The sequence below is a fragment of the Micromys minutus genome (assembly GCF_963924665.1).
Source record: "Micromys minutus genome assembly, chromosome: 22".
NCBI classification, from domain to species: Eukaryota; Metazoa; Chordata; class Mammalia; order Rodentia; family Muridae; genus Micromys; species Micromys minutus.
Genome location: NC_137957.1, coordinates 35,640,186 through 35,666,688, shown reverse-complemented (window position 1 = coordinate 35,666,688; position 26,503 = coordinate 35,640,186). Strand labels below are relative to the sequence as shown.

Sequence of the window (26,503 nt, the reverse complement as noted above, 5' to 3'; positions counted from 1 at the left end):
AAACAAAGATGAGACTAAGGTCTTAGAGATCCGTTTGGTATGTCTTTAGTTGTCTATGGATGAGTCAGTTTTTCTTCTTTGTATTTAAGTGAGAGTGACAATCATAGGCACTCGCCACCTAAGAGTTTTCCTTATGACTAAAAGGGTCCTTGGTTCCACAGGAATACCTTAAGTCAGGGTAAGTTTTTAGTTGCACTGGATCCAAGAAAGGATTACAGATAATAACTCCCGAGCAAAGAATTTATTGCTTTTAACCTTAAATAAGTTTTTTTAAATTTGTTGGCAAATTTAGAAAGATATACTTGTCTATTTTTCCCACATTTTGTTAGTGAATATTTCTCTGCAGTTTATCTGTCTAGCAATCTTTGTGCCATAAGTGTAGATTAGAAAAAAATAGTCTCTTGTATTTAGATTTAATATCAAACTCTGTGAGATAACAGGTTCATTTGCTTCATTCATGAGTGATTAGTAGAAGCTAATTATATTTTAAGGTGGGTATGTAGTTTTAATAATCTTTTTATTACTGTATTTTTATATATACCTATCATACTAATGGTTTTTAGAGATGACTTTTAAAATATAAAAAAACATAAAAAAGTAGGTTATAGGAATTAAAGAATCTCGTTAAAATTAAGAGTGGAAGATACTAATTGACTTAATGTTTACGCTGTTAAGTCATCACACAAAGATTTAATATGAGTTAATCAAGTGGGCAAATATATTTACAAAGATTTATTTTTCTTGCAGCTATGCCAAAATTTAAGTTTTATTTAAATATTCATGATCAAATCACAGGGAAAATTCAGGCATTTGGAGTATTAATTTTATGTTTTTTTTGGATCAGGTTTTTTGTGAGGTACTAACATGGACTGTAGACATTTTAGGTGCCTGATGGAGCTTTTGTTGTACGGATCTGTCACTTGCTTGGTTAGAGTCACACCAAGATATTTGATATTTGTAACTATTGTGAAGGATGTCGTTATTCTGTTTTTTTTCTCAGTCCATTTACCCTTTGAGTAGAAGGCTACTGATTTGTTAGAGTGAATTTTATATCCAGCCACTTTGCTGAAGTTGTTTATCAGGTTTAGGAGTTCGCTGGTAGAATTTTTGGGATCGATTATGTATGTTATCTTATCATCTGCAAATAGTGATATCTTGACTTTCTCCCTCCCAGTTTGTGTCCCTTTGATATCCTTTTGTGGTCTGATTGCTCTGGCTAGGTCTTCTAGTGCTATATTGAGTAGATAGGGAGAGAGTGTGCAGCCTTGTCTAGTACCTCATTTTAGTGAGATTGCTTCAAGTTTCTCTCCATTTAGTTTGATGTTAGCTAGTGTTTTGTTGTATATTACTTTTATTATGTTTAGGTATGGACATTGAATTCCTTATCTCTCCAATATTTTTAACATGAAGGGGTGTTGTATTTTGTCAAAGACTTTTTCAGTATCTAATGAGATAATCATGTGGGTTTTTTTGTCTTTGAGTTTGTTTATATAGTGGATCACATTGATGGATTTTCATGTATTGAACCATTCCTTCATTCCTGGGATGAGGCCTACTTGATCATGGTGAATGGTTATTTTTGATGTGTTCTTGGATTTGGTTTACGAGAATTTCATTGAATATTTTTGCTTCAGTATTCATAAGAAAAATTGGTTTGAAGTTCTCTTACTATTTTCATCGATAAAAGAACTTCTGATGGAATTGCCATCCCTGACCTCAAGCTGTATTATAGAACAATCGTGATAAAAAAGTGCATGGTATTGGTACAGATACAGGTAGGTAGACCAGAGGAATAGAATTGAAGACTCAGAAATGAACCCACACACCTATGGTTACCTCATCTTTGACAAAGAAGCCAAAACCATCCAGTGAAAAAAAGACAGCATTTTAAACAAATGGTGATGGTTTAACTTGAGGTCAGCAAGTAGAAGAATGCAAATCAACCCATTCTTATCTCCTTGTACAAAGCTCAAATTTAAGTAGATCAAGGACCTCCATATAAAACCATATACACTCGAACTAATAGAAGAGAAAGTGGGGAAGAGCCTCGAACACATGGGCACAAGGGAAAATTTCCTGAACAACACCAATGACTTATGCTCTAAGATCAACCATTGACAAATGGGACCTCATAAAATTAAAAAGTTTTTGTAAGGCAAAGAACACTGTCAATAGGACAGAACAGCAATCATAAGATTGGAAAAAGATCTTTACTAACCCTACCTGATAGAGGGCTAATACCCAAAATATACAAAGAACTCAAGAAGTTAGACTCCAGAGAACCAAATAACACTATTAAGAAATGGGGTACAGAGATAAAGAATTCTCAACTGAGAAATCTTGAATACCTGAGAAGCACTTAAATGTTCAACATCCTTTGTCATCTGGGAAATGCAAATCAAAATAATCCTGAAATTCCACCTCACACCAGTCAGAATGGCTAAGATCAAAAACTCTGGTGACAGCAGATGCTGGCAAGGATGTAGAGAAAGAGGATCACTCCTCCATTGCTGGAGGAACTGTCAGCTGGTAAAACCATTTTGGAAATCAATCTGTCAGTTGCTCAGAAAATTGTAAATAGTTCTACCTGTGGACCCAGCTGTACTACTCCTAGGCATATACCCCAAAGATGCACACTATTTAACAAGGACACATTCTCCATTATGTTATAGCACCATTATTTATAATAGCCAGAAACTGGAAACAATCCAGATATCCCTCAAGAGAAGAATGGATACAGAAAATGTGATACATTTACACAATGGAGTACTACTCAGCAACTAAAAACAATACTTTGTGAAATTTGCAGGCAAATGGATGGAACTAGAAAATATCCTGATTGAGGTAACCCAGTCACTAAAGAACACACATGGTATATACTCATTGATAAGTGGATAATAGCCCCAAAAGCTCTGAATACCCACGATACAACACACAAACCATAAGGAACTTAAGAAGACGGAAAACCAAAGTGTGGATGCTTCAGTCCTACATAGAAGGGGGAACAAAATAATTGCAGGAGGTAAAGAGAGAGAAAGAACTTGGAGGGAAATGGGGAGGGATTAAAGATGGGCAGGATCAAGTTTTGGAAGGGACAGAAGTACCAGAGGGTCAGGAAATCAAATAGAAATATGTAGCAGTGGGTGTGGAGTACTGGAGATAACCATTAGAAAGTCCCAGATGCCAGGGAAGTGAGTCTCTCAGGACCCAGCAGGGGTGACATTAGCGGAAATACACAACAAACGGGAGATATCACCTGTAGAGACCTTCTCCAGTAGATAGGCACCACCTCCAGTTGAGGGATGGGGCCAATCTCTCATCTCAAAATTTTAAACCCAGAAATGTTCCTATTCAAAGGAATGACAGACAGAAAATGGAACATAGAACGAAGGGAATGCCATCCAGAGACTGCCTCACCTACGCATCTGCGGACACCAAACCCAGACACTATTGCTGATGCCAAGAATTCTTGCTGACAGGAGCCTGGTATAGCTGTTCCCTGAGAGGTTCTACCAGCACCTGACCAATATAGATGTAGATACAGCCAACCATCTGACTGAGCCTGGGGAGTGCAGTCGAAGAGTTAGGAGAAGGACTGAAGGAGCTGCAGGGGATTGCAACTTCATAGTAAGAATGATTTCAACTAACTGGACAACCCAGAGCTCCCAGAGACTAAACCTCCAACCAAAGAGTACACATGGAGGAATTCGTGGCTACAGATACGTATGTAGCAGAGGCTGACCTTTTCTGATACTAATGGGGAGGTCCTTGGTCCTGTGGACGTCCAATGTAGGGGGATGCTAGAGCTGTGAGGGGTGAGGCGGTGGAAGATCATTCTCATAGAGACAAAGGGGTAGGAGAATGGGATGGGGGATTTGTGGAGGGGTAACCTGCAAGGGTGGTATCATTTGAAATGTAAATGAATAAAATGAGTAAGAAAAAAATAACCTTTGAGGATGTGGAGCAAGAGGAACACTCCTCCACTGTTGGTGGGGTTGTAAGCTGGTACAACCACTCTGGAAATCAGTTTGGTGGTTCCTCAGAAAATTGGACATAGTCCTACCAGAAGACCCAGCTATACCACTCCTGGGCATATACCCCAAAGAAGCTCCAACATCTAACAAGGACACATGCGCCACCATGTTCATATTTATAATAGCCAGAAGCTGGAAAGAACCCAGATGTCCTTCAACAGAGGAATAGACTCAGACATTGTGGTACATTTACACAATGGAATATTACTCAGTTATTAAAAATAATGACTTCATGAAATTTCTAGGCAAATGGATGGAACTTGAAGCTATCATCCTGAGTGAGGTAACCCAGTCACAAAAGAACACTAATGGTATGTACTCACTGATAAACAGACTAGCCCAAAAAGCTCAAAATACCCAAGAAACAATTAAGGAAGGCCAGAAAGTGGATGTCTCAGTCCTTAGTAGGGAGAAACAAAACACTTATGGGAAGAAATAATGGGACTAATAGAGGAGCAGGGATTGGAGAAAAGATCATCCAGAGACTGACTCACCTAGGAATTTATTCCATACGCAGCCACTAAACGTGAGCACTATTGCTGATGCCAAGTAGTGCTTACTGGCAGGAACCAGATATGGATGCCTCCTCAGAGGCAATTCGAGAGCCATATTGATAACAGAGGAGGATGCTCGCAGCTAACCATTGGACTGAACACGGGGACCCCAATGAAGGAGCTAGAGAAAGGACTGAAGGAGCTGAAAGGTTCTGCAACCTCATAGGAAGAACAAAATTATCAACTAACCAAACCTATCACAGCTCCCAGGGACTAAAACACCAACCAAGGAATTCACATGGAGAGACCCATGGCTCCAGGTGCATAGGTAGCAGAGGACAACATTGTCTGGCATCAATGGGTGGAGAGTCCTTTGGTCCAGCGAATTCTCATTTTTCCAGTGTAGGGGAATGACAAGACGCTGAGGCGGGAGAGGGTTGTTGGGAGAGGGAGCACCTTCATGGAAGCAATGGGAAGGGGAGAGGGGATGGAACTAGGGAAAGGAGATAACATCTGAAATGTAAATACAGAGAATATCCAATAAAAAAGTAATAATAAAATAAAAATTAATAAATACTAGGCCAAGATACAAAAAATAAAAATAAAAAAATAACCTTTTGCAGGAAGGCAGGCCCTGGAAGGGAAGCTCATTGGCTAAATACTTGGGGCCTATCTGGATACCTCATTAGCAAGGTTTTTATGCTGTATAATTGATTTTGTCATGGTCCTCTTGGTGTGGTGTCATGAGTACCCATTGTAGGACAGGTAGAGCTTGGCAGGGAGCTGGTTCTGTCTCCAGTTCACAATTCTGAAATTTTCTGGGGATTTGAACTTGTTTTGACCTTACTAGTGCTTCTGTTTGGTGGCACAGTCCACTTGCTCCACAATTTAATGTTTTTTAAAAAATATGGCAAGGACATTTTTTTTTCAAAAGAAAAGTGATAGTTCCGATTAGATATTGTGCAAGACAATAGTGCCCTTTATAGGGAATTTTTCTAGTTTTTATAGAATGAAGAAAAGATGGCCATTCCTATATTCCTATGAAACAAACCTTAATTTTCATAGATGTTTCAAAGTTACAACATAATTGTTGCTTGCAATGTGGATGTGCACTGAAACGCCACTCTCATGTGCAGTTTTTACCTTTGTGTCTAAAATTGAGGAGCATCTCAGAATTACCATGCCAATGCTAAACACAGTACAGATTTATTTCTTGCATTAGAAGATTATATACATAAAAACTTTATGAGCTTTTCACTAGTATTTCTTCGTTGTTTCAATAAACCTAAATATTTTGGGTATAGGACATACCCCTGCAAAATCATTTGTATTTGGGGTGTTCTTAAGATCTAGAGGGAAGGGTAGGTTGGGTTGGTAGGGGCTGGGAGTGTTTTCAGAATTAACATGATCTGGTAGTTTTTAGGTAAGGATTTAGAATAAGGTATCCTTAGAGCTCTTGGTGAGGATTATAGGGATGTCCAAAGTTTGGAAAACTATTATTCATAAAAATGCTTTGTTTTGATACAGGACTTTTTTGTGTAGCTCTGGCTGTCCTGAAACTTGTTCTATAGACCAGGCTAGCCTGATATTCAGAGATCCACCTGCCTCTGCTTCTTCAGTACTGTGATTAGAGGCATGTACCACCACTGCCTGACATCATAGAAACTTTGAATACAAAAATTTAAGAGACTAAAAGTGAGATTTCTTTTGTATATTAACTAATTACACTGAAATAAAATGCAATACTTTGAATGCTACTTACAACTTATATATCTCTCAAACAAATAATTTTTAGAAGACCATCAGACCACTAAGAAGGGAGTTGCCTTTGATTTGCTAATATAGTTTGTAGTTAGCTGTTTGGCTAGTCTTTGATGCCATTTCACAAAAAGATATTTTTCCATTTGTCTAGTCAGTCTTCTTTCTGTGTGGGCTGGGATGGACTGTAGTTTGTGTCTCTAACAGAGCTGCTATTATTATTCTCAGATGATAATAGATATTTGTTTAACAAAGTCACCGGGAATTTAGAAGACAAGAAGGCCTGTTTTAAGGAAGTCACTTTTAAGGGTTAAGTCAGCGAGTTCGAGAGACAATATAATATTCTGGAAACATGGGATTAGCTTAGAAAATCTTAGTCATTTGTGAGTTCAGGATAGTCATTTAGTTTTCTGACTAATATGGAAGTAACACTAAATAAATAGGCTTGAGCTTTAAATGAGATAAATATCTGGTGCATAGTATAGATCCAATAGGCAGAACAGAGCCCGGCCCATCTGCCACACAGACCGCCAGCTCCTAAGGGTTGAAAAACTGGTGAGTAGGAGATCTGGGCAGCCAGGGAGCAGAGAGATCTCTGCGGAGTATGCACAGAAAGCGCACCCCCCGCCCTGCCCTCCCTGATCCAGGGACCAGGAACAGAACTTTGGAACTTTTGTTCCCACCCGGCGACTCTGAGGCATAGAACAGGGCTCGGCCCATCTGACACCTGGACCAGTGGCGATCCAGGGACACAGACCAGATACAAGGGAAAGGCGAGAACACATCACTGACAACAAAATGGCAAGAGGAAAGCGAAAGAGTATATCCCAAGGAAACCAAGACAACCTGGCAACACCAGAACCCAGCTCTCCCATAACAGCAAACATCGGAATGCCAAACACTCCAGAAAAAGAAGATGCAGACCTGAAATCATACCTCAAGATGCTGATAGAGATACTTAAACAAGAACGGGAGGAAAAGCAAAAAGAGTCAGAAGCTTTTAAAGAGGAAACAAGAAAAACACTCAAAGAACTCAAAGAACTAGTGTAAAACACAACCAAAGAGACAAAAGAATGGAAGAGGGAATTTAAAACGGAAATTGACACAATAAAGAAAACACTAAAAGAGATAACCCTAGAGGTAGAACACCTAAAAAAGAAATCAGGAGTCACAGAAGCAAGCATTTCCAATAGATTACAAGAGATGGAAGAGAGAATCTCGGGGGCAGAAGACAACATTGTAAACATAGACAAAACAGCCAGAGAAGATGCAAAAAACAAAAAGCTCCTAACCCAAAATGTCCAGGAAATCCAGGACACAATGAGAAGACCGAACCTAAGGATAATAGGAATAGAAGAGGGAGAAGAGTATCAACTAAGAGGCACAGTAAATATCTTCAACAAAATCGTAGAAGAAAACGTCCCTACCCTCAAGAATGAGATGACCACGAGCATAAAAGAAGCCTTCAGAACTCCAAATAGGTTGGACCAGAAAAGAAATACGTCCTGACACATAATAGTAAAAATACCAAGTGCCCAAAGCAAAGAAAGAATACTAAAAGCGGTAAGGGAAAAAGGTCAGGTAACATATAAAGGCAGGCCAATCAGAATCACACCCGATTTCTCAACAGAGACTATGAAAGCTAGAAGAGCCTGGACAGACATCATGCATACCCTAAGAGAGCACAAGTGCCAGCCCAAGCTGCTATACCCAGCAAGATGGAGAGATGAAGATATTTCAAGACAAATCAAAATTTACAGAATATCTGACCACAAACCCAGCACTACAATGAATTATAGGTGGAAAACCCAATACAATGAGGGAAAATACAGCCTAGTAAAAACAAGAAAACTCCTAAACAAGAAAACTAAAAGAAGAAAAAGACACAGACACAACTCAACCCACAAAAGCAATAATGGCAGGAAACAGAAACAACTATTCCTTGATATCTATTAACATAAATGGACTCAACTCCCAATAAAGAGACATAGGCTATCAGACTGGATATATAAACAAAATCCAGCCTTTTGCTGCATACAGGAAACTCATCTCAGAGAAAAAAAAAAGACACTATTTCAGAGTAAAAGGGTGGGAAAAAAACTTCCAAGCAAACAGCTCCAAGAAGCAAGCTGGAGTGGCTATTCTAATATCAAATAAAGTAAATTTCCAACCAAAAGTTATCAAAAAAGATAAGGAAGGACACTTTTTACTCATCACCGGGGAAATCTGTCAGGAGGAACTCTCAATCCTTCACATATATGCTCCAAATAAAAAAGGACCCACATTCATAAAAGAAACCCTAGTAAAGCTCAAAAAATACATTTCACCCCACACAATAATAGTGGGAGACTTTAATACCCCACTCTCATCAATGGACAGATCATGGAAACAGAAACTGAACAAGGACACTGCAAAACTAGCAGAGACTTTGAACCAACTAGAATTAATAGGTATATACAGAACATATCATCCTAAAGTAAAAGAATACACCTTCTTCTCAGCACCCCATAGCACCTTCTCGAAAATTGACCACATAATTGGACACAGAACGAGCCTTAATCGATATAAGAAGATTGAAATACTCCCATGCATCCTCTCAGATCACCATGGTCTACGGCTGGTCTTTAACAACAACAAAGACAGCAAAAAGCCCACATACACATGGAAACTAAACAACGCTCTGTTAAACAATAGCAGGGTCAAAGAAGAAATAAAGAAAGAAATTAAGGATTTTCTAGAATTCAACGAAAATGAAAACAAAACATACCCAAACCTATGGGATGCAATGAAAGCAGTACTGAGAGAAAAACTCATAGCCCTAAGTGCTTCCAAAAAGAAACTGGAGAGAGCTTACATCAGCAACCTGACAGCACAACTAAAAGCCTTAGAACAAAAGGAAGCAGATATACCAAAGAAGAGTAGACGGCAAGAAATAATCAAAATTAGAGCAGAAATAGACCAAATAGAAACAAAAAGAACCATTGAAAAAATCAACAAAACCAAGAGTTGGTTCTTTGAGAAAATCAACAAGATTGATAAACCCCTATCCAGACTAACTAGAGGGCAAAGAGAGAGTATACAAATTAACAAAATCAGAAAGGAAAGTGGAGACATAACAACTGAAACTGAGGAAATTCATGAAATCATCAGATCCTACTACAAAAACTTATACTCTACAAAATTGGAAAATCTGGAGGAAATGGACGAATTCCTAGACAGATACAAGATCCTAAAGTTACACCAGGACCAAGTAAACCATCTAAATAACCCTATAACACCTAAAGAAATAGAAGAAGTCATCAAAAGCCTCCCAACCAAAAAAAGCCCAGGTCCAGACGGGTTCAGTGCAGAATTTTATCAGACATTTATTGCGGATATAACACCAATACTCTCCAAACTATTCCAAAAGATAGAATCAGATGGAATACTACCTAACTCATTTTTTGAGGATACAATAACCCTAGTACCTAAACCACACAAAGACCCTACAAGGAAAGAAAACTTCAGACCAATCTCACTTATGAACATTGACGCAAAAATACTCAACAAAATCCTTGCAAACCGAATCCAAGAACACATCAAAATGACCAGTTATCATGACCAAGTAGGCTTCATCCCTGGGATGCAGGGATGGTTTAATATAAGGAAATCCATCAATGTAATCCACCATATAAACAAACTCAAAGAACAAAATCACATGGTCATCTCACTAGATGCTGAGAAAGCATTTGACAAAATTCAACACCCCTTCATTTTAAAAGTCCTGGAAAGAACAGGAATCCAAGGTCCATACTTAAACATAATAAAAGCAATATACAGCAAACCAACAGCCAACATCAAACTTAATGGTGGGAAACTTGAAGCAATCCCATTAAAATTAGGGACTAGACAAGGCTGCCTACTCTCCCCCTACCTATTCAACATAGTACTGGAAGTCCTGGCTATAGCAATTAGACAGCAAAAGGAGATCAAGGAGATACAAATCAGAAAGGAAGAGATAAAAACATCACTCTTTGCCGATGACATGATAGTGTACTTGAGTGACCCCAAAAATTCCACCAGAGAACTCCTACAGCTGATAAACAAGTTCAGCAAAGTGGCTGGATACAAAAGTAACTCAAACAAATCAGTAGCCTTCCTATACTCAAAGGACAAACATGTGGAGAAAGAAATTAGGGAAAAGGTACCCTTCACAGTCGTCAGAAAAACTATGAAATACCTTGGTGTGACTCTAACTAAGCAAGTGAAGGACCTATACGACAAGAACTTCAAACCTCTAAAGAAGGAAATTGAGGAGAATCTTAGAAAATGGAAAGATCTCCCTTGCTCATGGATTGGAAAGATCAACATTTTAAAAATGGCCATCCTACCAAAAGCAATCTACAGATTCAACACATTCCCCATCAAAATTCCAACACAGTTCTTCATGGAATTGGAAAGATCAATGTGCAATTTTATATGGAACAACAAAAGACCTAGAATAGCGAAATTCATCCTCAACAACAAGAAAACATCTGAGGGAATCACTATCCCTGACCTCAAGCTATATTACAAGGCAATTGTGCTGAAAACTGCATGGTACTGGTACAGAAATAGGCATGTGGATCAATGGAATAGAATAGAAGATCCAGAAATGAGCCCTCATGTATATGGTAACCTGATTTTTGACAAAGGAGCTGTAAACATTCAATGGAAAAAGGACAGCCTCTTCAATAAATGGGGTTGGTCCAACTGGCACTCAGCATGCAAAAGAATGAAAATAGACCCTTTCTTATCTCCTTGTACAAAGCTCAAGTGTAAGTGGATCATACATCTGCACATTAAACCAGATACACTGAAACTATTAGATGAGAAAGTAGGGAAAACTTTAGAACACATAGGCACAGGAGAAAATTTTCTGAACAAAACACCAATGGCTCAAGCTCTAAGGTCACAGATTAACAAATGGGACTTAATGAGATTGCAAAGTTTCTGTAAGGCTAAGGACATTGTCAAGAAAACAAAAGGGCAACCAACAGAATGGGAAAAGACCTTACCAACTCCACATCAGATAGAGGCCTAATATCTAAGGTATACAAAGAACTCAAAAAGCTAGACACCAGAGAATCAAATAACACTATTAAAAATGGGTACAGAGCTAAAAAAAACGTTCTCAGTTAAGGAATATCGAATGGCTGAGAAATATCTGAGGTAGTACTCGACAGCCTTAGCCATCAGGGAAATGCAAATCAAAACAACCCTGAGATTCCACCCCACACCAGTCAGATTGGCCAAGATCCAAAACTCAGATGACAACCGATGCTGGCGAGGTTGTGGAGAAAGAGGAACACTTCTCCACTGTTGGTGGGGTTTCAAACTAATGCAACCACTCTGGAAATCAGTCTGGCGATACCTCAGAAAATTGGACATAATACTACCTGAAGATCCAGCTGTTCCACTTCTGGGCATTTACCCCAGAGACACCTTAGTACACAACAAAGATATATGCACCACAATGTTCGTAGCAGCTCTATTTATAATAGCCAGAAGCTGGAAAGAACCCAGATGTCCTTCAGAAGATGAATGGATACAAAAATTGTGGTAGATTTACAAAATGGAATACTACTCAGCCACAGAAACATGACTTGACCAAATTCTTAAGAAAATGGCTGCATCTAGAGAATATCATTCTGAGTGAGATAACCCAGTCACAAAAGAACAGACATAATATGCAGTCACTGATATTGGGATGCTAACCACATAGGCTCGCACTGCCCCAGAAACGGCTCACAGACTGTATGAAGTCCAAGAAATAAAGAAAGCAAAACAAAACAAAACGAAAAAATCTTTACACAACAATAAAGCTTTGACTATTTCCATGTTGCATTTTGTTTTACATGTACTTTATGCTCATTGTAACTATTAAGTTTTCAATGCATATTATCAAACCTTTAAAAAATCAAGTACTGACTAAAAAATATATTCATATAGTTTTATGTAAAAATTATTTTAAAATCTGAAAAAAAAGTACTGACAAGAATGTATTTTATAATTTTACGCAAAAAATGCTTAAAATCTGTACATTTATCTTTATTTTGTAAAATAGAGTTGTGAAAAAAAATCCAATAGAATTTTTTTTGTTATTCTAGCTACCTCTAACATTTAATTTGTAAGTGTACTTCTGAAATGTTTTTGATTACACACTGTAATAAATATTTTTGTCATTAATCAAAAAATTATTGAAATGTTCTTTACTATTAGTAACAAACTTTAATGTATTCTGTGGAATATTAAATTTATAGTCAAGTAGGCTGATTTTATGACTCAGTTCTGAATTGTAACCCTAAACACAGAAAACATGGAATTACAGCAGTATGCTTAACAGCATTATCAATGATAGTCTGAAAAAATATATTAGTTTTGGGATTATCAGGTCTTTATGTTTTATTAGGCTTTTCATTAACTTAGGGCTTTTATTGTGTTAACCTTAGGCTAGCAATTATTTATTTGTCTGTTTATTTATTTTGAAGCAGGGTCTCATGTACCCAGTGCTGGTCTTAAACTCACTGTGTAGCTGAGGATGACTTTAAACTTCAGATCCCTTTGCCTCTGTTTCCGGGTTGCTGAAGTTTCAGGTGTTCACCATCAGTCAGCTGGATTCTTTCTGATTCCAGCACTTTGCTAATAGAGCTTTCTGTGACACACTTATGGCCTCAATTTTTTTCCTTTGGTGACAAAATCATTTCATCATCTTACCTTTTAAAATATTCCTATGGAATAGATTAGAACAAATGTTACTTTAATGGGAATACACATATACATATAGAGAGAAAAATGGTGACAGAAAATCTAGAATAGCTAGGTGTCCTGTGAGGCAGAGGCAGGTGGAGCTCTGTGAGTTCAAGGCCATCCTGATTTACATAGTGAGTTCTTGGACATCCAAGTGGGACTCTGTCTCACAAAAGAAAAAAAAAAACCCACAAACAAATGTGTCATTCATTTTTTTAGCTATTAATTTGATGTAGCCTAAATGATAGATTTTTTTTCTTTATAAAGAAACCCATAAAGATAGATGTGTTTTCTTTATGTTTTGTATACTTTATGTAGAATTGATAGTGAAATACTTGATATCAGAATTGTGACTTATGAGAAATTACAGTTTATTTAATGGTATTATAGTATGAATTTTGGCCATATTTCATAAATGCTAAGGGTTGTTCTTTAAAATTTAATATTTTTAAAACTTTTTTGTTCCCCTTTTTATAGGGTTTCATATGTCCCCAGTGTATGAAATCTCTTGGCTCTGCTGATGAACTTTTCAAACACTATCAGGCAGTTCATGATGCTGGTAATGACTCGGGTCATGGTGGAGAGGCCAGTCTTGCTTTGACACGGTACAGTATGCTAGTTTGAAATGTGTTATTGTCATGGAATGCACATGCCATATAATTGCTATGTCAACATTAGTTACTTTGTGAAAATAGTGATTTTTCATGCTACTTAATTTAAATCTATCTTCACCCAGCATGGGTTTCCTCTCTAGCTTGTCTGCTTACATTCTTGTCGGTTTGAGTCTTAGGTAAGAATACCAGAACGGAGAAGGTTCATTATATCACATTCAAGGAAGAGAAACAAACCAGTGTTATACAGCCAAATGAAGGGATGGGAGAGTGACCACGCAGGGGACATGCACAATTTATAGTACTGCTAGCAGCTTTAGGTTTTATGCTAACTGTGTTAGGAAGACATTCATGATTATTATTGGCAAATTAATAGAAAATACTTTGTTTTTGCCCTAGGCACTTGACAGTCAGTTATGTAATTATTTTCTTGAGATTGTTTTTGTTTGTAAACCATGTGCCTTTAAAACTGAAACTGTTTTTCTAAATGCTTTTATATAGAAAACATTCAGTGTTTTTAAAATAATTGAGGAAGCTATAACATTGATAGTTACTGATTGTCACTTGCTAAGCTTGTAAATTAAAAGACTTTTCTTCTCTCCTCATGCATCTTTAGAGATGACATAACACTACTCAGGCAAGAGGTCCAAGACCTACAGGCCTCACTTAAGGTGAGAATAAAAACTCTAATGCTTGTTTATTTTCAGAGTTTCACACTAAAAATGGTTTAAAATTTACTAATTAAAATCTTTCTTATCAGGAAGAAAAATGGTACTCAGAAGAATTAAAGAAAGAATTAGAAAAATATCAAGGGCTACAGCAGCAAGTAATTGTATTTTAAATTTTTGAAGCATGTTTATTTTTATTGTTGAAAGTTAAGCATTATAGTCTTTTGTAAGGGGCTTGATATAAATACCTACTTAATTTATTTTTTGTGTAAAAGCCTATTAAATAGTCTGTATAATTCTAATGAATTTGGAAGCATATATGGGAAGTAAAGATAGAGCTTTTTAAACATGTTTCATTAAGAATTTGCTATGTCAGGTGTGATAGTACGTGTTTGCAATCCCAGCACTTGGAAGCAGAGACCAGAAAATATGAGTTCAAAGATAGCATAGGCTACATAGCAAGACCTTTTCTCAAAAAGTTGTGAGGGGGCTGGAGGCATGGCTCAGTAACTAAGTGTGCTTGTTGCATTTGCAGAGGACCCAGGGTCAATCCACTGTACCAATATCAGGCAACTCACAGCTGCCTGTAACTCCAGTTCCTTGGATCTAATACCCTCTTTTGGTTTCCTGCATATGTGTGCTTGTGCATACACACAATTAAAAATCAGACTGCCTGCCCGCCTGCCCGCCCACCCACCCACCCATCCATCCATCTATCCATCCATCCATCCATCCATCCATCCATCCATCCATCATCTATCAATTATCTACCATCTATATACCATCTATCCATCTATCATCTATCATTTCTTTCTATATCTATCTATCTATCTATCTATCTATCTATCTATCTATCTATCTATCTATCTATCCACATTGCTTTAAAAGAGAATCAGTTACCAGTTTTTAAAGCATCAAGCTTTTGTTATTCTATTTTTCTGACAGTATACTTAAATGGCTTAAGAAATTGAGGCTCAACACAAAATATAGGCCTCTACTTCCACATCTCATTTCACTGAAAAATCTTCAAGGGCAGTAACAATAGCCTTATCGTTTCTGTAATAACAAGGCCTTCTGGAAAATGTCCTTCTAGACCTGGGATTATAGGCCTCTGCTGAGAATAAAGGCATGCCTGGTGTTTTAATGGGTTAATGTCTGTGTTTCACATTTATTTATTGCACATGTGTGCACGTGTATATTTATGTTTGTGTGTGTGTGTGTACATATATGTGATACCTTCTTGCATGTAGAGGTCAGTCAATAGCTTGTGAGAATAGATTTCTTTTCTTGGCTCTAGGAGGTGAGTTCAGGTCCTAGTGACAAGTACATTTACCCACTGAGCCATCTTGTCTGCCCTTTATTTCTCTTTTTGAGATGATTGATGATTGTTAATTTTAAAAAATTATCTTTAATTAATTAAAAGTTTGAAGTGCTGTGGATAGAACTCAGGGGCCTGTGTACTAGGCAAATGCTTTACTACATACCTGTGTTCCAGTGTCCAACCATGGCTCCTAATTTCACACAGTACCCTTTTTGATTGTCATAATGGGTTGCATATATAAGGTTATTTTCAAATAGCTTAGATGTTCTTATGCATATAGTAAGAATGTGATCAATGTGATGATCTCTTTAATCATATTTATTGCTACTTACTTTACTTTAAATTTCCAGTGTTTAAGGAGAGATTACAGTAAACAAATTTCACAGAGAATACATTCAATAGATGTTACATAAACAGCTTAGTGAATTCCACAGTTATTAAAGTCCATTAATAATTTGTCAACTGTAGTAGAATCAGTCTCTCGTGCTAAGCAAAATCTCAATACAATTTAAGGTGTACCTTTATAAGTGGTTTCTTGAGAGTGATGCTTTCTAAGAGAGCTGTGTAACAGGGTTCACTTACTGATGGAGTGCCCTGTAGGTGGCAGTGGCAAGATTTGAAAGGGAAGGCTAAAGGAGTGTGACCCTACAGAGCTGGAGCTGTTGGTGTTGGAGAGATAGACAACTGAATGCTGCATGCTATGACTGAATCTGTCCATCCTTAGGCTTGTGTGTTTGCAGCCTAGCAGTTGATGCAGGAGCTTGTACACAGAGTGTGATAAGATCTGTTGTTGCGTTCTGGAGACGGGGAAGTGCTATTATTACTTTATTGCTGAATATGAGAAATTATGGGTGTCACCAGTTGCATGACACTAAGAGGTTTATACAAACAAAGGGAAGTTGTTGGACTGGCACACTGCAGTGGAATTATGCTAGCCATCTAATGACACCTTACAGACCTGAAAGTAGGAGAACCATCAGATTCTGCTCTTAACCCAAATCCTGTTACATAACTTGACAGACATAGCGATTGTATAGTGTTTTCTTCTCCTTTTACCACATTTATTTATATGTTCTGTTTTAATTAAGGAGGCTAAATCTGATGGATTGGTGACCGATTCATCAGCAGGTAATTAAAAACGGTTTTTTCTTTTTTTTATCCTTTTTAAAATTTAATACCTGATAAAGGAATTTTGTTTATGCTTATACATGATGTTTGTAAAATGGTAAAAATGTTGTTTATGTGTTCTGTTTAGATAATTACCTGTGCCACAATTTAGTCAGTTATCTAGTTCATTATATTCTAAAGTTATGAATAAACTTCTGGAATGTTACCACCATATGATTGCTTAAAGAAAATTCAAGTCTATATGAGGGAATGGTATATCTGTACCTCTTGAAGTGAATAACCTGCTGTTTAGTGGGTGGATACTCAGTGAATCCTTCAGGTTAGATTCAGATAAGAGGTTGTTTCTCAGAATGAATTAGTAGCAACAGACATTGATTGCACATTTGTATTAATGTGTTTTAAGGCCATTGTTGTTCTTAGTTACTTCTAAATTCACTTTATGATGTTTCTGAGCAACATAATACATTTAAAATGGGTGTGATGGTGTATGTGTGTAATACTAGCATGCAGGAGACTGAGGCAGGAGGATCACAAGTCCTAATCTAGCCTTAGCTGTAAAGTAAGATCTTAATTTTTAAAAAGCAAAACTAAACTTCTAGGCAAATATTTATAGATATTTGGAGGTTATTCTAATTATTTTTATTTATAAATCATGTTTATAAATTGTGGCTTTTACACTAATTGATTCAAATATACTCAATATCTTAGAAATGTGAAAATAATTTCCTTATAGAGAATGGATTCAAATTGTCTTTACTATTATATGATTATGATATAAGTAATAAAAATTCAGTGTATATAATTGATACTGCATTTAGCATATGTTATACTCTTTTCTAGAGCTGCAGTCTTTAGAGCAACAGCTAGAAGAAGCCCACACAGAGAATTTTAATATTAAGCAAATGAAAGATCTGTTTGAACAGAAAGCAGCCCAACTTGCCACTGAAATTGCAGGTATATTGAATCTGAATTATTTTAGTTAATAAAAAATTCTTACCACTCTTATCTTTATATGTCCTAGAAAACTACCTAATATTTCAAGAGTAATAAAACATTGGTTGTAGACTATGAAAGTGATTAATAGAGTTTAATAATATGAATTGCTATGTAAATTATTTTGTTGTTCAATGTTATTCCTTTAGTATTCTTGAAATTTAAAGTTAAATTTTCTCTTTTGATATGCTTGATGATTAAAATGTAACATTTTAAATAAATTGATTGTGTAATAGAGATTTAATACTTGGTTGTGCTATCAAGTATTCAGGAAGTATTTTGTTTTAAATTATGTGCTTCTTGGCAAAGTATTTTATGTGTATAAAACATTAAAATGCTGAGTAGCCTACTATTGGGTGGAATTTATCATGATCATAATTTTATGGGTGTAGTATGGGTACTTAAGGAATGTGAATTAGACTTAAGTGCGTATAAGCTTGAAGGTTAATACATGCAGATTTATAAAACCTGCAGGACTAATATTAGGAAACTAATATTTGTATTGCTATTTTTAATCAGATATAAAGTCAAAATACGACGAGGAAAAGAGTCTCCGAGCAGCTGCTGAACAGAAAGTGACACATCTGACAGAGGAGCTGAGCAGACAGACAGCTGTAGTTCAGGACCTGAGAACTGAACTGGTGATCTGTTTTCATCGCTGTGTCACTTACACTGTCCTAATTAAACTGACATCTGTATGATACCAGACATAGGGCTAACTGATAGAGAACGTGCCTAGGATGTATGAGGTTTTGAGTTGGATATCCAGCTGAAGAAATATTTGAACAATAGTTTAATGAACTGGAGGCAATAAAAAAATTCTATATATCCTTCTACTTAAACATATTCTCTGTGATTTCTAAAAGTACAAAAGATGTTATAAAATTATGTCATTTCACCTCTTTAACGTTATTGTTTCTGTTTAAGTTCCCCTTCTTTGTTTTGTTTTAAGTGTTTCCTATGTGTACATCCCTGAAGCTGTCTTTTGAGACAGGCTCTCATTATGTATCCTTGGCCATCATGGAACTTGCTATGTAGACAAGACTGGTCTCTGACTTACAGAGATCCTCTGACCTCTGCTTCCTGAATGCTGGGGCTAAACGTGTATGCCACCATTAAACATTTCCGTACACTCCAGTTTTACTGTGCATCTGGTTTTAGGATTGCCTTCAACAGGAATGACATTTTATTTCAAATTCTACAAACAAAAAATACAAATCATACTTCTTTGATGACAGTATTTGTCAGTAGGTACCATGGTTTGATGGTTTCCTTAGGCTTTACAACCTTAGACCTGTCTTTTACATCTTTATTTATGTAGCACTGAATAAATATATGAATAAATGACTGACTTGCAAGCAACCTACTGAAAACCCTGAACAAGCTCACATCTTCTTTTCTTCATTTACATTTTGTTACTGTATCATTGCAAAGTGTGGACCCCATGGCTCCATGCTAAGGCAAGAGGTGCCCTCAGGGCTCAGTACTTCTGTAGTCTCATTGCCTCCTCCTCAGGAGAGGGAAGAATGTCCTGTCTGTCAAGGTGTTGGTAGGATCCTTACAGTTGGTTCAGGAAAGCAAAACTGTTGGTGTGCTGAGGATAGCTGTGGTGTGCAGGGGTGCACTTGATGAACTGTTGATAGAAGGGATGGGAAAGCGGGTGTTGGATTTATTGAGGTTTGCCGTTTAGAGTCTAAAATTTTATTTTGATCTTTTTTTACAGATTTCTTCTAAAATGTATGTTATTTTAATTTTTTTACTGTAATATTTAATTAAAATGTCTGTTTCACAGCTTCAGAGACCTGGTATAGAAGATGTTGCTGTACTAAAGAAAGAACTGGTCCAAGTTCAAACACTAATGGATAACATGACTTTGGAACGTGAGAGAGAATCTGAAAAACTCAAAGATGAATGCAAAAAGTTACAATCAGAACATGCTATTTCAGAGGTAATGACACTCAGAGTAGAATGCTTCTGTGATTTATTAGGCGATTACTATTCACCTACTAAGTGATGCATATAGTTAGATAAGGAAGGATTAGTTGGTAAGTGATGATTGAATTTATCTTCATTTGGTAGGAGTGAGCCAAGTATGATAACATTTCCTATACTACTTTAACAGTGTTGTTTGTAAAATACTTAGAAATTTCTTCTCTTTTCTTTTTCCTTCCTTCCTTCCTTCCTTCCTTCCTTCCTTCCTTCCTTCCTTCCTTCCTTCCTTTCTTTCTTCCTCTTTCTTCTTTAAAATTTTTTTGACGTGGAGTTTCACTATGTTGACCAGGCTCTTTTTACCCTCCTAGGCTTGGTCTCTATGAGATGACAGAAGTGTACCACTGTACCTAGCAGAAGATGTATTTTTTAGTAGGCTTATTTCTAATTGATAGACATTGAATGATGTAGCTGAGAATAATCTTTACAGTGTTCTAATTGGGACTGTGGAGAGTGGGCTGAGCAGTTAAAGCACTCACTGTTCTTGCAGAGGACCAGGATTTGGTTCCCATCAACCCCAACCAACTCACAAACATCTGAAACTTCACTTCTAGGAGATCTGATGTGCTCTTCCTAGCTTCTCAAGGCACCCGGCACACATGTGGTACACAGATGTACATGTAGGCAAAACACTTGTATGTGAAAAATAAAAGTAAATAAATCTTCTTAAAAAATGCGCCAACCTACTATCATAACTTAGATTTAGTTTACCATATGTGGTTACACACACACACACACTCACACACACACACACACACACACACACACACACACACACATACACACACTTAGAATTCTAACATTTGGAGGCTGAGACAGGAGGATCAAGAGTTTGAGGCCAATTTTAGGTACATAGTGAGGGACCCATTTGAAAACACGCACATGTGCACTCGCGCACATACACTCACCCCAAAACAGAAAAAGAAAAGCATTTTTTTTTGTAGTGACAGTTTATTTTGTTTCTGGTTTTCAGCTGTTGATTAAAATATCACTCTGTTCATACATAGTAACATATTTGTAAATAGTGGAGTAAAACTTTTACAGATATCCTGTGTAATTCCTCCTGTGTTTTCTTTTACCTGTTTCTTATCAGTGGGAACTTATGAAAGTGTATAGTTTTAATATCATGAGATTATGAAACTCTATGATGTTTGACACTAATTTACCATGTCATTCTCCCCAAATGACACTTCATAACCCTAAACACATAATTTCACAAATTTTCAAGTAGTTTGAGGGAGTTCATAACTTTATCAAAGCCAGTTCAATGTTGAGAGGTATTACTAATTAGACTGTAAGTATAATTGGCAGCTAGAGAGAGGGCTCAGCAGTAAAGAGCATTGGCTACTTTTCCCAGTACCCTTTTATCTCTCCAAGGGATCTGACAAGGTCTTCTTAACCTCCACACAGTGCACATACATTCCTGCAAGCAACACTTCTGTACACATAAAAGACGAGAAGATGCCCAGTCAAAGTCTGATAAGTAAGAGTGTGTATTAGATGACTTTAACTTGAGCAAGCCCAGTCATTTATTTCTGTACTTAGTAAAGGACTCATGTTGATTAGATCTAACTGCTGACTGCTAACTTCTCAAATTAAAAAAAGTACTCTCTTCACCTAAAAATGCCATTGGATATTATTTGATATTTCCATATAAATTTTAATGAAAGTAATTAAATGGTGGTTTTAGTGTATACATATTTTAAAATGTAATTCCCTCTGACTTTTTTTAGTTGAGCATTAAAGAGTCATACTTGTTAACTAAAAATATTAGCAAAATCCAGGCAGTGGTGGTATATACCTTTAATCCAAGCACTGAAGAAGAGAGGCAGGCCACGAGGCTAGCCTGGTCTATGGAGCAAGTTTCAAGACAGCAAGGGCTACCTAGAGGAACTCTGTCTTAATAAACAAAAAGAAAAGCCCTCAGCCTCCCAGTCCCCCAAAGAAGTAGTATTAGCATCACACTAATGCCATTAGACATGGATTTATTTGGACACCACTAGGTTTCTGATACTCTACCAGGTCATTTTGGATACAGTGTTAGCTTTTTTTTTTTTTAATTGAACAACTTTATTTTAAAAAACAAAGATAAATGTACAAATTTTAAGCATTTTTGCATAAAAGTATACGAATACATTTTTGTTAGTACTTGGTTTTTTTTAAAGGCTTGATATTGTGCATTAAGATCTTACTAGTTACATTGAGCATCAAGTACATGTAAAACAAGATGTAACTGGAATTAGTCAAAGTTTTCTTGGTGTGTAAAGATTAAGCACAGTGGTTTTTCATTTTCTTTTTTTTTTTTTCTTGAATTTCATATAGTCTGTGAGTTGTTTCTGGGGGTGTTCTGAGCTTTCTGGGGTTAGTATCCAATTATCAGTGGCTGCATATTATATCTATTCTTTTGTGACTGGGTTATCTCACTCAGGATGACATTCTCTAGATGCATCCATTTTCTTAAGAATTTTATAACGTCATTGTTTCTGATAGCTGAGTAGTACTCCATTGTGTAAATATACCACATTTTTTTATCCATTCATTTACTGAAGGACATCTGGGTTTGTTCCACCTTCTGGCTATTATAAATAGACCTGCTATGAACATTGTGGTGCATGTGTCTTTGTTGTATGTTGGAGCTTCTCTGGGGTATATGCCCAGAGGTAGAATAACTGGGTCTTCAGGTAAGTACTATGTCCAATTTTCTGAGGAATCGCCAGACTGATTTCCAGAGTGGTTGTACCAGTTTACAATGCCACCAACAGTGGAGAAGTGTTCCTCTTTCTCCGCAACCTCGCCAGCATCTGTTGTCATCTGAATTTTTGATCTTAGACATTCTGGTTGGTGTAAGGTGGAATCTCAGGTTGATTTGCATTTCGCTGATGGTTAATGATGTCAAGCACTTCCTTAGATGCTTCTCAGCCATTCGATATTCCTCAATTGAGAACTTTTTCTTTAGCTCTGTACCCCATTTTTAAATAGCGTTGTTTGATTCTTTGGTATCTAACTTCTTGAGTTCTTTGTATACCTTGGATATTAGGCCTCTATCTGACATGGGGTTGGTAAAGATCTTTTCCCAATCTTTTGGCTGCCATTTTGTTTCTTGACAGTGTCCTTAGCCTTACAGAAACTTTGCAATCTCATTAAGTCCCATTTGTCAATCTTTGACCTTAGAACATGAGCCATGGGTGTTCTGTTCAGGAAATTTTCTCCTGTGCCTATGTGTTCTAAGGTTTTCCCTAGTTTCTAATCTAATAGTTTCGGTGTATCTGGTTTAATGTGGAGATCTTTGATCCACTTACACTTAAGCTTTGTACAAGGAGATAAGAAAGGGTCTATTTTCATTCTTCTGCATGCTGAGTGCCAGTTGGACCAACACCATTTGTTGAAGAGGCTTTCCTTTTTCCATTGAATGTTTACAGCTCCTTTGTCAAAAATCAAGTGACTATATATGTGAGGGCTCATTTCTGGATCTTCTATTCTATTCCATTGATCCATGTGCCTATCTCTGTAACAGTACCATGCAGTTTTTAGCACAATCTCCTTGTAATATAGCTTGAGGTCAAGGATAGTGATTCCCTCAGATGTTTTCTTGTTGTTGTGGATGGATTTCGCTATTCTAGGTCTTTTATTATTCCAGATGAAATTGCACATTGTTCTTTCCAACTCTATGAAGAATTGGGTTAGAATTTTAATGGTGATTGCATTGAATCTGTAGATTGCTTTTGGTAAGATGGCCATTTTTACAATGTTGATCCTTCCAATCTTTTTTTTTTTCCTTCCAATCTTTGAGCATGGGAGATCTTTCTATTTTCTGAGATCTTCCTCAATTTCCTTCTTTAGAGATTTGAAGTTCTCATCATACAGGTCCTTCACTTGCTTAGTTAGAGTCACACCAAGGTATTTCATATTGTTTGTGACTATTGGGAAGGGTATCTTTTCCCTAATTTCTTTCTCCACATGTTTGTCCTTTGAGTAGAGGAAGGCTACTGATTTGTTTGCGTTAATTTTATATCCAGCCACTTTGCTGAACTTGTTAATCAGCTGTAGAAGTTCTCTGGTGGAATTTTTGAGGTCACTTAAGTACACTATCATATCATGTGCAAACAGTGATGTTTTTACTTCTTCCTTTCCAATTTGCATCCTTTTGATTTCCTTTTGATTTCTAATTGCTCGAGCCAGGACTTCCAGTACTATGTTGAATAGGTAGAGGAAGAGTGGGCAGCCTTGTCTAGTCCCTGATTTTAATGGGATTGCTTCAAGTTTTTCACTGTTAAGTTTGATGTTGGCCGTTGGTTTGCTGTATATTGCTTTTATTATGTTTAGGTATGGGCCTTGGATTCCTGTTCTTTCCAAGACTTTTGACATGAAGGGGTATTGAATTTTGCCAAAGGCTATCTCAGCATCTAGTGAGATGACCATGTGGTTTTTTATTTGTGTTTGTTTATATGGTGGATTACGTTGGTGGATTTCTGTATTTTAAACCATCCCTGCATCCCAGGGATGAAGTCTACTTGATCATGGTGAATGATCGTTTTTATGTGTTCTTGGATTTGCTTTTAAAGAATTTTGTTGATTATTTTTGCATCAATGTTCATAAGTGAGATTGGTCTGAAGTTCTCTTTCCTTATACGGTCTTTGTGTAGTTTAAGAACAATGGTTATTGTGGCCTCAAAAATGAGTTAGGTAGTATTCCATCTGATTCTATTTTGTGGAATAGTTTGGAGAGTATTGGTATTAGGTCGTGAATAAATGTCTGATAAAACTCTGCACTGAACCCCCATCTGGACCTGGGCCTTTTTTGGTTGGGAGGCTTTTGAAGTCTGCCCCTATTTCTTTAGGTGTTATGGGATTATTTAGATGGTTTACCTGGTCCTGGTTTAACTTTGGTATCTTGTATCTGTCTAGGAATTCATCCATTTCCTCTAGATTTTTCAGCTTTGTTGAGTATAGGCTTTTGTAGTAGGATCTGATGATTTCTTGAATTTCCTCAGTTTTTGTTATTATGTCTTCACTTTCCTTTTTGATTTTATTAAGTTTGATACTCTCTTTTCTCTGTAGTTAGTTTGGCTAAAGATTTATCTATTTTGTTAATTTTCTCAAAGAACCTGCTCTTGCTTCTGTTGATTCTTTGAATGGTTCTTTTTGTTTCTATTTGGTCAATTTCTGCTCTGAGTTTGATTATTTCTTGCCTTCTACTTCTCCTGGGTGTATCTGCTTCCTTTTGTTCTAGAGCTTTCAACTGTTCTGTCAATTTGCTAGTGTATGCTCTCTCCAGTTACTTTTTGGAAGCACTCAGAGCTATGAATTTTCTTCTCAGTACTGCTTTCCTGGCATCCCATAGGTTTGGGTATGTTGTGTTTTCATTTTCATTAAATTCTAGAAAATCCTTAATTTTTAAAAAAATTTCTTCTTCGAACATGCTATTGTTTAATAGAACATTGTTTAGTTTCCATGTGCATATGGGCTTCTTGTTGTTTTTGTTGTTATGAAAGACCAGCATGGTGATCTGACAGGATGCATGGGAGCATTTCAATCTTCTTATATCTATTGTGGCTTGTTTTGTGACTGATTACATGGGCAGTTTTCGAGAAGGTGCCGTGAGGTGCTGAGAAGAAGCTGTATTCTTTTGTTTTAGGATGATATGTTCTGTAGATATCTATTAATTTCAATTGATTCATAACTTCTGTTAGTTTTACTGTGTCCTCGTTCAGTTTCTGTTTCCATGATCTGTCCATTGGTGAGAGTGGGGTGTTGAGGTCTCCCACTGTTATTGTGTGATGTGCAATGTATTTTTTGAGGTTTAGTAGGGTTTCTTTTATGAATATGGGTGCTCTTGTATTTGGAGCATTTATGTTAAGGATTGAGAGTTCCTCCTGACCAATTTTCCCTGTATTGAGTAAAATTGTCCTTATCTTTTTTGATAACTTTTGGTTGAAAATCTACTTTATTCGTTATTGAATGGCCACACCAGCTTGCTTCTTGGGGCCATTTGCTTGGAGGGTTTTTTTTCCCAACCTTTTAATCTGAATAGTGTCTGTCCTTATCTCTGAGATGAGTTTCCCATATGCAGGAAAATGCTTGGTTTGTGTATCCAGTCTGATAGCCTATATCTTTTTATTGGGGAATTGAGTCCACTTATGTTAACAGATATTAAGGAATAGTGGTTGCTGTTTCCTGCTATTTTGGCTTTTGAAGGTAGACTTGTGCCTATGTGTTTTTCTTCTTTTGGTTTTCTTGCTTAGGTATTTTCTCGTTTTATTAGGATGTAGTTTCTCTGGTTGTATTGGGTTTTCCACCTATAATTCATTGTAGTGCTGGGTTTGTGGTCAGATATTGTGTAAATTTAGTTTTGTCTTGGAATATCTTGGTCTCTCCATCTATGGTGATTGATAGTTTTGCTGGGTATAGCAGCTTGGGCTGACACTTCTGTTCTCTTAGGGTCTGCATGATGTCTGTCCAGGATCTTCTAGCTTTTATAGTCTATGTTGAGTAATCGGGTGTGTCTGATTGGTCTGCCTTTATGTTACATGACCTTTTTCCCTTACTACTTTTAGTATTCTTTCTTTGCTTTGGACACTTGGCATTTTGACTATTATGTGTCAGGAGGAATTTCTTTTCTGGTCTACTCTATTTGGAGTTCTGTAGGCTTCTTTTATGCTCATGGTCATTTCATTCTTAAGGGTAGGGGAGGCTTATTCTATTATTTTGTTGAAGATATTTACTGTGCCTTAGTTGATAT

At 36.8% G+C, this 26,503-nt stretch overlaps 1 protein-coding gene across 1 annotated transcript in view; it reads left to right on the top strand.

Moving 5' to 3' along the window:
* EEA1 (early endosome antigen 1) overlaps positions 1–26,503 on the top strand; it is a 116,097-nt gene that overhangs the window by 37,815 nt on the left and 51,779 nt on the right. The window contains exons 3-9 of the mRNA XM_080935041.1: positions 13,532–13,659; positions 14,282–14,336; positions 14,426–14,491; positions 16,743–16,782; positions 17,623–17,736; positions 18,295–18,416; positions 19,568–19,723. Of these exons, the coding sequence (XP_080791167.1) occupies positions 13,532–13,659; positions 14,282–14,336; positions 14,426–14,491; positions 16,743–16,782; positions 17,623–17,736; positions 18,295–18,416; positions 19,568–19,723 (681 nt within the window). The remainder of the gene's footprint in view (positions 1–13,531; positions 13,660–14,281; positions 14,337–14,425; positions 14,492–16,742; positions 16,783–17,622; positions 17,737–18,294; positions 18,417–19,567; positions 19,724–26,503) is intronic.